At 44.6% G+C, this 14,080-nt stretch overlaps 1 protein-coding gene across 1 annotated transcript in view; it reads right to left on the bottom strand.

Moving 5' to 3' along the window:
- Positions 1–14,080, bottom strand: part of LOC142316930 (cytochrome P450 2C3-like) — a 66,752-nt gene that overhangs the window by 47,635 nt on the left and 5,037 nt on the right. The window contains exons 2-3 of the mRNA XM_075352704.1: positions 6,261–6,442; positions 38–200 (exon numbers count right to left, since the gene is read on the bottom strand). Of these exons, the coding sequence (XP_075208819.1) occupies positions 38–200; positions 6,261–6,437 (340 nt within the window). The 5' untranslated portion in view covers positions 6,438–6,442. The remainder of the gene's footprint in view (positions 1–37; positions 201–6,260; positions 6,443–14,080) is intronic.

Genomic DNA, 14,080 nt, shown 5'->3' on the forward strand with positions numbered 1-14,080 from the left:
CAGACGGAATCTAAAATAGACAATGTATTATTCTCACTATATCCATTGCCGAAGAAATGCATCACCGGGATGTCGGGGCGATCACTGAACTGATTGCCGTGATTTATCAGGGCTTCTTTCATCGTTTCATAGCCGCACAGGACGATCACAGGTTCTGACATTTTCCAGATGGTGAATACTGAACCGTATTTTTGGATCAGCTGATGAAGGAAAAAAAAGATGAGAAATGATCAGAAATGAAAAGTTAATTTTTTCAAACTTTATCAAACTTTAAAAGAGAATAAATAATTTGCAATACATACATATTCTGATACATACTCATACATGTAAGTAGGTCTGTTTTTAGCAGCTCCCCTTTTCCCCTATTGATGGTTGTGTGCAACACAATGGTGCAGTAATGGACACAGATATTTACAAGGTTGAAAGGGTTGTCTGACATCATCTATGCATAAAAAAGCTGATAATCTGTAGATTGGTGGGTGTATGACAGATGCAACCGTCACTGATTGGCAAAATTTGGCACTTTCATCCTTGTTAGAAAGGAGCAGCAATGCACAAGTGCGACCACCGCTTCATTCATCCTCCATGGGGCTGCTAATCAGTGCTCAGATCAATGCCAACAGCCCCATAGAACATGAATGGAACAGCGGTCGGCATCCCACCAAACTATAAGTAGTTGCCTATGCGGGGGCCAGTATACAATACGCAGGCACAATGAATCAAAGATGCAGCTAATACAAAAGTGGATGAAGAAACAATGATATAAATAAATATAACGGTGTATACAGTGCCTACAAGTACTATTCAACCCCCTGCAGATGTAGCAGGTTTCCACATTCGGAATTAACTTGGCATTGTGACATTTGGACTGTAGACCAGCCTGGAAGTGTGAAATGCAGCAAAAAAGAATGTTATTTCTTTTTTTATTTTTTTTTTTTAAATTGTGAAAAGTTTATTCAGAGGGTCATTTATTATTCAACCCCTCAATCCACCAGAATTCTGTTTGGTTCCCCTAAAGTATTAAGAAGTATTTCAGGCACAAAGAACAATGAGCTTCACATGTTTGGATTAATTATCTCTTTTTCCAGCCTTTTCTGACTAATTAAGACCCTCCCCAAACTTGTGAACAGCACTCATACTTGGTCAACATGGGAAAGACAAAGGAGCATTCCAAGGCCATCAGAGACAAGATCGTGGAGGGTCACAAGGCTGGCAAGGGGTACAAAACACTTTCCAAGGAGTTGGGCCTACCTGTCTCCACTGTTGGGAGCATCATCCGGAAGTGGAAGGCTTATTTATGGAACTACTGTTAGCCTTCCACGGCCTGGACAGCCTTTGAAAGTTTCCACCCGTGCCGAGGCCAGGCTTGTCCGAAGAGTCAAGGCTAACCCAAGGACAACAAGGAAGGAGCTCCGGGAAGATCTCATGGCAGTGGGGACATTGGTTTCAGTCAATACCATAAGTAACGTACTCCACCGCAATGGTCTCCGTTCCAGACGAGCCCGTAAGGTACCTTTACTTTCAAAGCGTCATGTCAAGGCTCGTCTACAGTTTGCTCATGATCACTTGGAGGACTCTGAGACAGACTGGTTCAAGGTTCTCTGGTCTGATGAGACCAAGATCGAGATCTTTGGTGCCAACCACACACGTGACGTTTGGAGACTGGATGGCACTGCATACGACCCCAAGAATACCATCCCTACAGTCAAGCATGGTGGTGGCAGCATCATGCTGTGGGGCTGTTTCTCAGCCAAGGGGCCTGGCCATCTGGTCCGCATCCATGGGAAGATGGATAGCACGGCCTACCTGGAGATTTTGGCCAAGAACCTCCGCTCCTCCATCAAGGATCTTAAGATGGGTCGTCATTTCATCTTCCAGCAAGACAATGACCCAAAGCACATAGCCAAGAAAACCAAGGCCTGGTTCAAGAGGGAAAAAATCAAGGTGTTGCAGTGGCCTAGTCAGTCTCCTGACCTTAACCCAATTGAAAACTTGTGGAAGGAGCTCAAGATTAAAGTCCACATGAGACACCCAAAGAACCTAGATAACTTGGAGAAGATCTGCATGGAGGAGTGGGCCAAGATAACTCCAGAGACCTGTGCCGGCCTGATCAGGTCTTATAAAAGACGATTATTAGCTGTAATTGCAAACAAGGGTTATTCCACAAAATATTAAACCTAGGGGTTGAATAATAATTGACCCACACTTTTACGTTGAAAATTTATTAAAATTTAACTGAGCAACATAACTTGTTGGTTTGTAAGATTTATGCATCTGTTAATAAATCCTGCCCTTGTTTGAAGTTTGCAGGCTCTAACTTATTTGCATCTTATCAAACCTGCTAAATCTGCAGGGGGTTGAAGACTACTTGTAGGCACTGTATATATTATAAATCTGCAGGGGGTTGAATACTACTTGTAGGCACTGTATCTAATAATAAATTATATTATATTTTCTTTATATAGTGCCAACATTTTCTGTACCACTTTACAAGTAGGCGGGGACATGTACAGACGATAAAGATAATGCAAAATAAGACTGTTAAAAATATACTCTTAAATATATTTTTCTTCAAATACGCGATAAGACGCATGAATACTGGACTTCAAAATATGTAAAAAAAAAATGTATTTTACATCTATTTAAAAATGGTTGCCAGAATCAGTTACAGAAAGGAAAAATAATCTTGTTTTCTTTCGTAAAAGAAATTCAATTAGTCCATATTAATTAATAGAAATCTTCATTCATCTTTCTTGAGTTCTTGAATGGGCTCATACTGGAGGCCTGACAGCATGTTACTTCGTGGAGGGCTGCATGGATCCTGGGTCAGTTGGCGACGTGCAGGAGTGAGAGACCCCCTCCCTCGTGTCATGTTATATATATATATATATATATATATATATATATATATATATATCAGCTGTCCAGACCATATAGGGAAATTTTGTTGAGCACAGTTACACATGATGCAATCACTAGAAGCTTCCAGATGGATAAATATACCATACTATGTCAGCACTTATGTATATTCAATATGGATACCTTAATATTTATTCCTTATAAGAACTTTAGCAATAAGCTATGCCCTCCAACATAAACAGAACTGTGAACATATATAATATGTCCTACTATAAAATGTTTGATAACTAGATGTATTAAGTTTAATGTTTTAACAAAGACATAGTTTAATCTTCAAGCAAACATAGGAAACACAGTGGGTACTAAAGTGTTTGTTTCTGGTTCAGCTGTTATAATATATAATATATATATGTCTTACTCAGAATTAGTGAACTAAGATGGACTCAATCTGGACATTGGGTCTGCTCTTCTAGCAATGATAACCGAAGGAGAAATGGTGTCGCTTTTATTCTCAACCGAAAATTGTCCGGGACTATCCGGAAGTACAATGCAGTCAGTGATAGACTTGTCTCGATATAACTACGAGGAGCGCCAATCCATGTCACAGTTATACAAGTCTACGCACCAACAGATGGCGAGGAGGAAGACGTTGAGCTGTTCTATGATCAAATTCTACAAGAAATCGACAACGTCAAAATAAGTCTTGCTCATTATCATGGGAGACCTGAATGCTAAAATGGACAGATACGGCAAATATGGAACCGTTGTTGGAAACTTAGGACTTGATGAATGAAACGAGGCTGGAGGAAGATTTATTGACTTTTGTACGACAAGTCAACTGTCCATCATGAACACCTTTTTGCAAAATCACAAACACAGACTCTACACATGGACATCACCAAATTGGGCTTATAAGGATCAGATTGACTACATCTGCGTGCGCTAAAGATGGAGGTTGTTGATCTATACCGCAAAAACAATTTACTGGAAGGTGACCCCAAAGGACCAAGTGATCGAGCTTCACGCCACCCGACAGGGTCCACGGGTACTGGCACAGGGTTCAGTGAGCGAGGCAGGAGGGCAAAGCAAGCGCATGAAGACGGCCAGGGAAGGTACACATAAGAAGGGTGCACAGGACTCGACCTCCGAACTACCCGTGATCAGCTGGAGCCCAGGACAGTAAAACTCCAGCACTCCAAAGGTGGTCACTGGCATATCATGTTACCCTGGAACCTGCTACAGTGAGTAAACACCTTGAGACTGCATCCCTGTATTGCTCCGTTATTCGCCTGTGCCCGCCATCATAGACTACTACCACCCATCCTCCCTGGGGCCCAGCTCTACCTGTGGAGAGCTATACCATCTAAGCTGCATCACCATCTGCCCCGGGGAGCCCCATCCCGCAGCGACAGCACCTAACTTGCTGCATACCACAGGTGGCGCCACAAATAAACTGTCATCATCCCCTTCCTATTCCCTAAACGACACTGCCGGGGTCACGGAGCCAGGCCATGCCACCGCAGCACCCCAGGAGCAGAACCGCTGCCCGGTAACGAGTCACCCGACGGCACCGGTGCGGCGTGTCACAGCGACCTGGGAGTCAGAGATGTGTCCAGGTGTCTTCCCTGTGCTGTTCTCATTCCATTTCAGAGCTGTTTCCATCCATTACAGTGACTTAGGGCCTCCCTTGCCCTCCTGGTATGGTGATCCAGAAAAATGCTCGACATTCATTATAATTGTTGCTCGAGTTGAGCCTGTCTGAGTGTCCAACCGGCTCAATTCGAGTACTGAGCACCCGAGCATTTTAGTGCTCGTTCATCACCAGTAGGTACTTCATGAGAGCCATTGGTAGTGGTCTGTAAAAACCCACTGTGTCTACAACAACTTCTTCCTAGAATTGTCTCCTCTATCAGGTTCTCCTGTGTGTAGGTCCAGGGCATGTTCTGTGGCCTGACATCTATTATTCTAGTGAATTTCAGATATTCTGGTTAAAGTCAGACCTGGCTGCAGCCTCAATATCTCTCCCACTGAGAAACCTTTGTACCCCAACAGTTAGGAAAACAAAAGCTGCCTAAAATATACTGTATATCTAATGCCTGTGTGTGGCGCCCTGGACAAGCCAGGACGTCACAGGTACTGCAACAACACACCCCACACCCCGGTTAGGCACATCAGTCACACACACAAATCCTTGTTGCCTCCCTCCAGGGGCTGATGTCCACACCAGGTGGGGCGGGGCCAGGTGGTTGGCCCCACCCACCGAGGAGTTCACAGTCCTGGAGGCGGGAAAGGAAGGGAGTTGAGTTAGGGAGAGTGGAAGTGGAGGAGCGAGAAGTGGTAGTGGAGGAGCAAGAGCAGACTGACTGTGTCCGGGTACGTGGCCCGGGCACCCAAGAGCAAGGTTGGCAGACGGTGGTGACCGTCTGCAGGCGAGGCCGATTGACGCACAACCGTGAGGACCGGGGACGGGCGGTGGCCCGCCGGTACCGAACCGGGGAGCGAAGAGAAGCCAGCACCATTCGGCAGGGCCTACGGACCCCGACCGTTAAACCGGTCAAATCTGTCAGCGACGGGAACCTCCAGGGTTTCCCAGCAGCAAAGACCCGACTGAAGGCAACCGCTCAACCGTGAAGGGAAATACAGCTACCGCCACAGCTAGAGTTCCCAGGGCCAGAGCCTGCGGGCAAAAAGGGGCTCCTCTGGCAAATACACCGCTGGGGAGCGGGTTACCGGTGGGAAGCCATCAGAGCCGACAACACATCACAGGTGCAGGGAGAGACAGTCACCGCCAACCTACCGGGAGTGACCATCGCAGCCGGCTGCGGTACCCGTCCATCCAGCCGTTTGTTTTACCAGAGACTCCATCTACGTCATTGGCTGAGTGAGTACCACCATGCCGCCTGGCACTGCGCTGCCGCCCCCGCGACCCTGCACCTCGCCAAACCCCGCCATCCACCTTACAGTCACCATCACCGGGCCCCGGGACCACCAAAACCCCCCTACCCACGGAGGGGAGAGAAACATCTCGGCTGCTCCCTGTCATCGCTCCCGGGATCCCCGTCCAGAGCAGCGGTGGTGCCCTCAACCTCATCACAAACCGTGGGTGGCGTCACGGACTAAATCCCCAAACCAAACCACCCCTTTCACTCACAGGCGAGGAGCGCCGCTCGAGGCCCCGGATCCGGCCCACCGCTCGAGCCACCAAGCAGCAGCAGCAGCAGTGCCGGACCCGAGCATTAGCGAGCGCAGCGCCCCGCCGCCCGCGACATGTGCATGTCAGATCTCGAGCAACGCCCGGGGGTCTACAGCTCACACTGAGCAGCCTGAACAAGATTATACATATCAATGATTCTCTCTGTCTATAATGTATGAACAACAGGACACACAATATCTGCACTTACCGCTTCAATGCTGCTGCTGACTGGAAAAAAGGTTATGTACTTGGGGGTGCCCAGCAGAGGAATTGGGGTCGGTCCGGGAGGCAGTGACTTGTGTCTGTGCTGTCGGGACCAGGAGAGGAAAATACTGATAGTGAGGAGAAGGACAAGAGAAAAAGCGAGGATAGTGGACAGCTCCATGGCTCCTGTGATTAGAAACAGAGAGAAAAATTGGTTAATATTTCCAGGTCTGTGCTCAATAAATGGTAAAATCAATGATCTCACAAAGCCCTCATTATAAAGGGTTAACCATTTTCTGACCAGTGGATAATCAACTTGATGTGCCAACGAGAGACAAGCCTCCAACACCAAAGTCACGGTTACAAGAACCACTGATACATGTGTCCCTGATTCAAGAGCCACCAATACAAGAGTCCACTATAAAAAAAAAGAGTTACTAAAAAAAGGTCCTTGATATAAGAATCCCCAGTATAAGAATATCCGATACAAGAAACCCCAATTCAAGAGTGCTCAATACAAGACACCCCAATATAAGAGTCACTGATACAAGAGCTACTGATTCAAGACTCCTGATACAAAAGTCCTTTGTATAAGTGTTGCTGACACAAGACCCACTGACACAAGAGTTCTCGATACAAGAATTACCAATACTAGAGTCATCAATTCAGGATTTCCCAACACAATAATCGTTAATACAACAGTCACCGATTCAAGAGCCACAGATATGAGTCACTAATTCAAGACTTCCAATTCCATAGTCCTTAGTGTAAGTATCAACCACTAACCAAAGAGTCCCCAACACTGATAGATGAGTCTCCTATACAAGAGTCACAGACACAAGAGTCACTGATTCAAGACTCCCAATACAATAGTCTTTAGTATGTATCACTGACATAGAAACCACTGACCCAAACGTCCCCATGGGTCACTGATAGATAAGTCTCCTCTGCAAGAGTCCACGATACAAGAGTCACTGTCACAAGAATAAAAAATACAAGAATCAACAATACAAGGGTCACCAATACAAGAGGCACCAACATAAAAGTCATCGATATTATAGTCAAGGATACAAACATCACCAACATAAGAGCCACCGACAAAAGAGTCACTGATACAAGAATTACCAATATACAGTGCCTTGCAAAAGTATTCAGCTCCCTTGAATTGCCTGGGAGTTCTGTGGAAGTTGTTTGGGTAAGAATACAAGGAGAAAGCAAGGGAAAGAACACCATTTTGCAGGCGTGTACTACAGGCCGCCTCAACAAGCCGAGGATATGGATAAACTCTTTATACATCAGATGACCAACTTCTCAAAAAAATATGATGTTGTGATCAAGGGAGATTTCAACTATCCAGACATTTGTTGGGAATCTCTCTCAGGCAGAAGTAACAGTTCCAACAATTTCTTATCCTCTGTTGCTGACAACTTTATCTTCCAAAAGGTAGAGGAGAAAACAAGGGGATCTGCTACCTTGGATCTAATCCTTACAAACAGGGAGGAAATGGTTGAGGAGATTGTGGAGACACGGGGCTCAGTGGGTGCTCTCGTCCACTAAAACCCGCCGCCTTTAGAAAGACAGCGTGGCTCAGGGCTCATCCCAACTGAACGCCGGCCTCCTTAACCGTGGGCGTAACACTACTCAGACAACACAGGGTGAGGGAACCACAATAATTAGACTTTATTGGATCCCCAAACAATTAACGGCACATAACACATAACCAGCAAAACACAAATATGTAACAGGCAACAGAGTCTCACCCTTCCGCTGGCTCACCAGGGATTTAGAATGTCCATGCCTCAGAGGTTCCAGGGCTATTTACTCCAATCCAGCAGCACCCCGCTTTTGGCGGGCACCCACCGAGAAAGGAATAATGCCAGATTTAGGAAGCTGGCTGAGGTCTGCAAAGTCTGTAACAGGTGACTGAACTGTCCCAACCTGAGTGTCCTCCTTAGGTAGTCCTGGTATGATGTTACAATCCTGGCAGCCGGAGTCGAAATCCCTAGGCTGTGGATATGGTCTCCAACCGGAACCGGAGTCCCTAGATTGAAGCCATAAGATATCCTGATCCTCTAGTCAGCTCCAAAGAGCTTAGACTGGATCCATCAGCATCCATCAACAACCTGGTGGCTTAAAGAAATCCCTTTTATAGCCACAGCCTTCCACTTGGATACACTGCGTCCTCATCGATTGGTTGGACAAGATTGCTTGTCCCATTGGATAAATCTCAAGCTGCATGGACAATGTTCATTTAAATGATGTGCATAGAAAGACTGAAGATATCTACATGGAGTCTGCAAGTCACAGACTCGACAATGGCTACTAAGGTAATCACATTATCAATACACAACTACAATACAATGGTTACTGGAAAAGTCTGGAGAACAATACGTCTGGCTTTCAGTGGCCAACACAATTACATTGAGTCAACAAGAGTCTTGTAAAAACAATGAGGGACTTCTCCCCCGTCTATAAGCAATCTATCATGCTGTCTGGGTGAATGTTAAGAAACTTTAACCCATGAGAGTCCATGTCGCCACAGAGATAAGGGTGGCTGGGACCCTGGGAAGCAGTGACCATGCTATCATAGAGTTTTGGGTAACTAGAGGAGGAAGACCGGTGAAAACTCAGACTTCAAGGCTGGATTTCAGAAAGTAAGATAGTAAGGGACTCAGAAAGAGGATAGCAGGGATTCAATGGCCGTATGTCCTTAAGGACAGAAATGTCCAGGAAGGATGGGACATCTTGAAAAATGAGATTCTCAAAGAACAATCGTTAACAATCCCTAAAAGAGGGAATAATAAGAAACATTTAAGGAAATCAGGTTGGATGAACACAGAACTTAAACACATGCTAAAAAGGAAGAAAGAAATGTTTATTAAATGGAAAGAGGGAGGCATATTTAAAGAAGAATTTAAGATGGCAAAACACATCAATCAAGTATCTCGGAGTTTCGGTCCCTTCCAAGTTAAGCCTGCTGTACTCTTTGAATTACCAGAACCTCTTAAATAAAACTCTCAAAGACCTGGAGACCTATAATAGGAAACCTCTCTCGTGGTTTGGTCGGATAAATTCTTTTAAAATGGACATCCTCCCGAGGTTCCTTTACATTTTTCAGACAGTCCCCATAAATCCTCCTTCGGCCTTCTTTAAGACCCTGAGGTCCGCACTGATCCGTTTTGTTTGGAAAGGAGGTAAGCCTCGGATTAGCTACAAGACACTGGTCCGATCTAAGCAGAGGGGAGGAGCTGGGTTGCCGGACTTATAGGCCTATCATAGAGCTTCCCTGGTTGCCCGCTTGATTGATTGGCGATATCACAAAGAGACCAAACAGTGGGTGGAGTTGGAACAAACTTTTTCCCAGGTCCCTCTTAGAGGACTCCCATGGATTCAGAAAGAGGACATGGAGGCGGTAAAGAAACAGATAGACCCAAATGGGATTCTGTTCAGGGCGACTTTGGAAGCTTGGGAGGACATAAAATGCAAGGGCAGCCTTTCGGGTAGTCCCACCCCATTGGCTCCCCTGTTTGATAATCCAGGCTTCCCTCCGGGATGCAACGCAGACAGGTTTCTCGGATGGGAGAGGGGGTTGGACATCAGATTGGGGCAGATCTTACAGGGTAAACACCTGCCTCCTTTCGCAGAAATACAGGCCACATTCCCAGACCTTCATTCGAACTGGTTTGAATATGTGCAGCTACACTCTTTTGTGCGGTCATGGCTCAGGGGGGGACTTCCCCCAGATCTGACTACATCCACACCGTTTGAACGTTTATTTTTTCAGTCTTTGCCGCCCACACACTCGATCTCACTCATATATCGTTTGATTATCGAGGCCCGCGGTTCAGAGGATCCTGGGTATATCCGAATGTGGGAAACCGAACTTGGTCTCAGTTTTTTGGAAGAGGAAAAGCGGAAGGCCTTCCTGTTCTCTCGCAAAATTTCAGTAGCTTGTAGTGCTCAGGAAAAGAGCTACAACCTGTTAGCGAGATGCTACCAGTGTCCTGCCACATTACACAGAGTCTTTCCATCAGTCTCGGAATGCTGTTGGCGATGCGGAATGGACAAAGGCACGCTGTCTCATATTTGGTGGGCATGTCAGAAATTGTCAAACTTCTGGTCTCAGGTGTTTCAAGTGTATAATCAAATGTCTGGTGAGAACATCACCCCCTCAATTAAAATAGCACTTCTCTCAATTCTACCCGGCTCGGTAAGGAAGCAAAAGAGGAGCCTTCTACGATTTTGCTTAATAGCAGCCCGAGCGGTCATTCCTAGGCACTGGAGAGCCGCACATAGAGGCCCCCCACTGTCGGGGAATGGCAGACGGAGCTGTCACATATTTGTCACATGGAAGAACTTTCAGCAATGGTGATGGGAAGTAACGAAAAATGTATTAAGGTCTGGCAACCCTGGGTGTTGTTCAAGGAGTCCTCGGACTTCCAAGCCTTGTTTCGGTAACAGCACATACCCACACACTCTCCTTACCTTCCCCTCCAACCCTTTGTCCAATCCCTCTTGGTATCTTATTTTCCTCTGTCCTTCTCCCCCCCTCTTTTCTTCTGTTTTTAATACTCTTGGAATACTTATTTTTCTTTGTTGTTTGAAGTCTAGTTAGCCATATCTTGAGGAGATTCAGGTTAGGTTGGAAAATATCAAACCAACCTTGAGGCTTCCCTTAAGTAATATGTGGTTTTGCGATGTGATATCGAGATAAACCGTTGCGACCGGCATATTCAGTTATTGGGTCGATAATATAAGGAGGATGTGGCTAATGTATTATTCAGTTTTTTATTCATACTCTTTGTTGCTTTCTTTATGTAATCATATTTTGATGAAAAAATTCAGTAAAAACAGATTTATCACAAAGAAGAATTTAACACCGTCTGCAAAACCTGCAGGGCATGCATCAGATTAGCCAAAGCTGATAATGAAATAAGGCAGCAAGAGATATCAAAAGCAATAAAAAAGGATTTTGGAGTTATGTCAAAAATAAAAGAAAAGTCAAAGATGTTATAAGAATTTTACAAGATGAAAATGGTGAAGTTGTAAAAAATGATTCTGAGAAAGCCAAACTTTTAAATTGTTATTTTGCATCTGTTTTCTCTGAAAAAGTAAAAGTAAAATCAACTGATCTTCACCATTCTATTGTAGGATTGCAAGAATCCAGGCCATAAATATACAAAGAGATAGGGAGGGAATACTTAGCTAACATTAATGACTTCAAGTCTACAGGTCCAGATGAATTTCACCCCAGAGTACTGAAGGAGATAGCAGAGGAAATATTAGAACCACTCTTCATAATTTTTGAAAATTCTTGGAGAACAGGAGAAGTTCCAGAAGACTGGAGAAGAGCAAATGTTGTCCTATCTTCAAAAAGGGGAAGAAGGTGGACCCATGGAACTACAGGCCTGTGAGCCTGACTTCTATACCAGGAAAGATCTTTGAACAAATTATTAAACAACATTTATGCAAGTACCTGAATGAGAATGAAGTGATTTAACCAGAGCCAGTATGGGTTTGTAACTAATAAGTCATGTCAGACTAACTTAATTTCCTTCTATGACAAAATTACTGACTGGGTGGATCAGGGAAATGCAGTAGATATAGTATATCTGGACTTCAGTAAAGCATTTGACAAAGTATCTCATACAATCCTTATTGAAAAAATGACCAAGTGTGGAATGGACAAGGCAACTGTTAGATGGATTCGTAACTGGCTTGGTGATCGGAGTCAAAGAGTGGTCATAAATGGCTGCACATCCAGATGGAAGACTGTCTCAAGTGGGGTACCACAGGGCTCTGTCCCGGGCCTCGTGTTGTTCAACATCTTTATCAATGATTTAGTTGAAGGTATTAAGGTTAAACTGATTAAATTTGCTGATGAAGAGAGAGAGAGGATTCAACAAGATGTAAACAAGCTGGAACAGTGGGCAGCAACTAATAGAATATTTTTTTACAGGGAGAAATGCAAAGTCATACATCTTGGCAAGAATAATATATATGCATATACAGCATGGGAGGAATAGAACTATCCAACAGCATGTGTGAAAAAGACTTAGGTATACTAATAGATCACAGACTGAACATGAGTCAACAATGTGATGCAGCAGCAAAAAAGGCAAACACCATTCTAGGATGTATTAACAGAAGCATACAGTCTAGATCACGTGAAGTCATTATCCCCCTTTACTCCTCTTTGCTCAGAAGACCTCATCTGGAATATTGGGTCCAGTTCTGGGGACCACATTTTAAAAAATACATCAACAAACTGGAGCAAGTTCAGAGAAGAGTGACCAGAATGGTGGCTGGTCTGCAAACCATGTCCTATGAGGAACGGTTACAGGATTTAGGATTGTTTAGCTGCAAAAGAGAAGACTGAGAGGAGACTTAAAAGCTGTCTACAAATATCTTACAGGCGGTCACACTGTAGAGGGAGCAGTTTTATTCTCATTTTCGCAAGGAAAGACTAGAAGCAATGGGATGAACTGATGGGGATTAGATATTAGAAAAAACTTTTTGACAGTGAGGGTGACCGACGAGTGGAACAGGCGGCCACGAGAGGTGGAGAGTTCTCCTTCAATGGAAGTCTTTAAAAAGAGGTTGGACGGACATCTGTCTGGGATGATTTAGTGAATCCTGGTTTGAGCAAGATGACCCAGGAGGTCCCTTCCAACTCTAATATTCTATGATTCTATGAAGAATCAACAGCAAGTGGACACAATTGTGAGGGTGAACGAAATGTATTGCTTATTTTAAATTAAAAAAAAAAAAATAACTGAAAATTGGGGCGTGCAATATTATTCATCCCCTTTACTTTCAGTGCAGCAAACTCCCTCCAGAAGTTGATTGAGGATCTCTGAATGATCCAATGTTGTCCTAAATGACTGATAATGATAAATATAAGCCCCTGTGTGTAATCAAGTCTCCGTATAATGCCCCTGCTCTGTGATAGTCTCAGTGTTCTGTGTAAAGCGCAGAGAGCATCATGAAGACCAAGGAACACAACAGGCAGGTCCATGATACTGTTGTAGAGAAGTTTAAAGCCGGATTTGGTTACAAAAAGATTTCCAAAACTTGAAACATCCCAAGGAGCCCTGTGCAAGCGATCATATTGAAATGGAAGGAGTATCATACCACTGCAAATCTACCAAGACCCGGCCGTCCATCCAAACTATCATCTCACACAAGGAGAAGACTGATCAGAGATGCAGCCAAGAGGCCCATGATCACTCTGGATGAGCTGCAGAGATCTACAGCTGAGGTGGGAGAGTCTGTCCATAGCACAACAATCAGTCGTACACTGCACAAATCTGGCCTTTATGGAAGAGTGGCAAGGAGAAAGCCATTTCTCAAAGATATCCATAAAATGTTTTGGTTAAAGTTTGCCACAAGCCACCTGGAGACCCCAAACATGTGGAGGAAGGTGCTCTGCTCAAATGAAACCAAAATTGAACTACTGTATTTGGCCACAATGCCAAACGATATGTTTGGTGTTAAAGCAACACAGCTCATCACCCTGAACACACCATCCCCACTGTCAAACATGGCAGCATCATGGTTTGGGCCTGCTTTTCTTCAGCAGGGACAGGGAAGATAGTTAAAATTGATGGGAAGATGGATGGAGCTAAACACAGGACCATTCTTGAAGAAAACCTGTTCAAGTCTGCAGAAGACCTGAGACTGGGACGAAGATTTGTCTTTCAACAAGACAATGATCCCAAACATAAAGCAAAATCTACAATGGAATGGTTCACAAATAACCGTATCCAGGTGTTAGAATGGCCAAGTCACAGTCCAGACCTGAACCCAATCGAGAATCTGTGG

The sequence above is a fragment of the Anomaloglossus baeobatrachus genome, chromosome 6, assembly GCF_048569485.1.
Source record: "Anomaloglossus baeobatrachus isolate aAnoBae1 chromosome 6, aAnoBae1.hap1, whole genome shotgun sequence".
In the NCBI taxonomy this organism is placed as follows: domain Eukaryota; kingdom Metazoa; phylum Chordata; class Amphibia; order Anura; family Aromobatidae; genus Anomaloglossus; species Anomaloglossus baeobatrachus.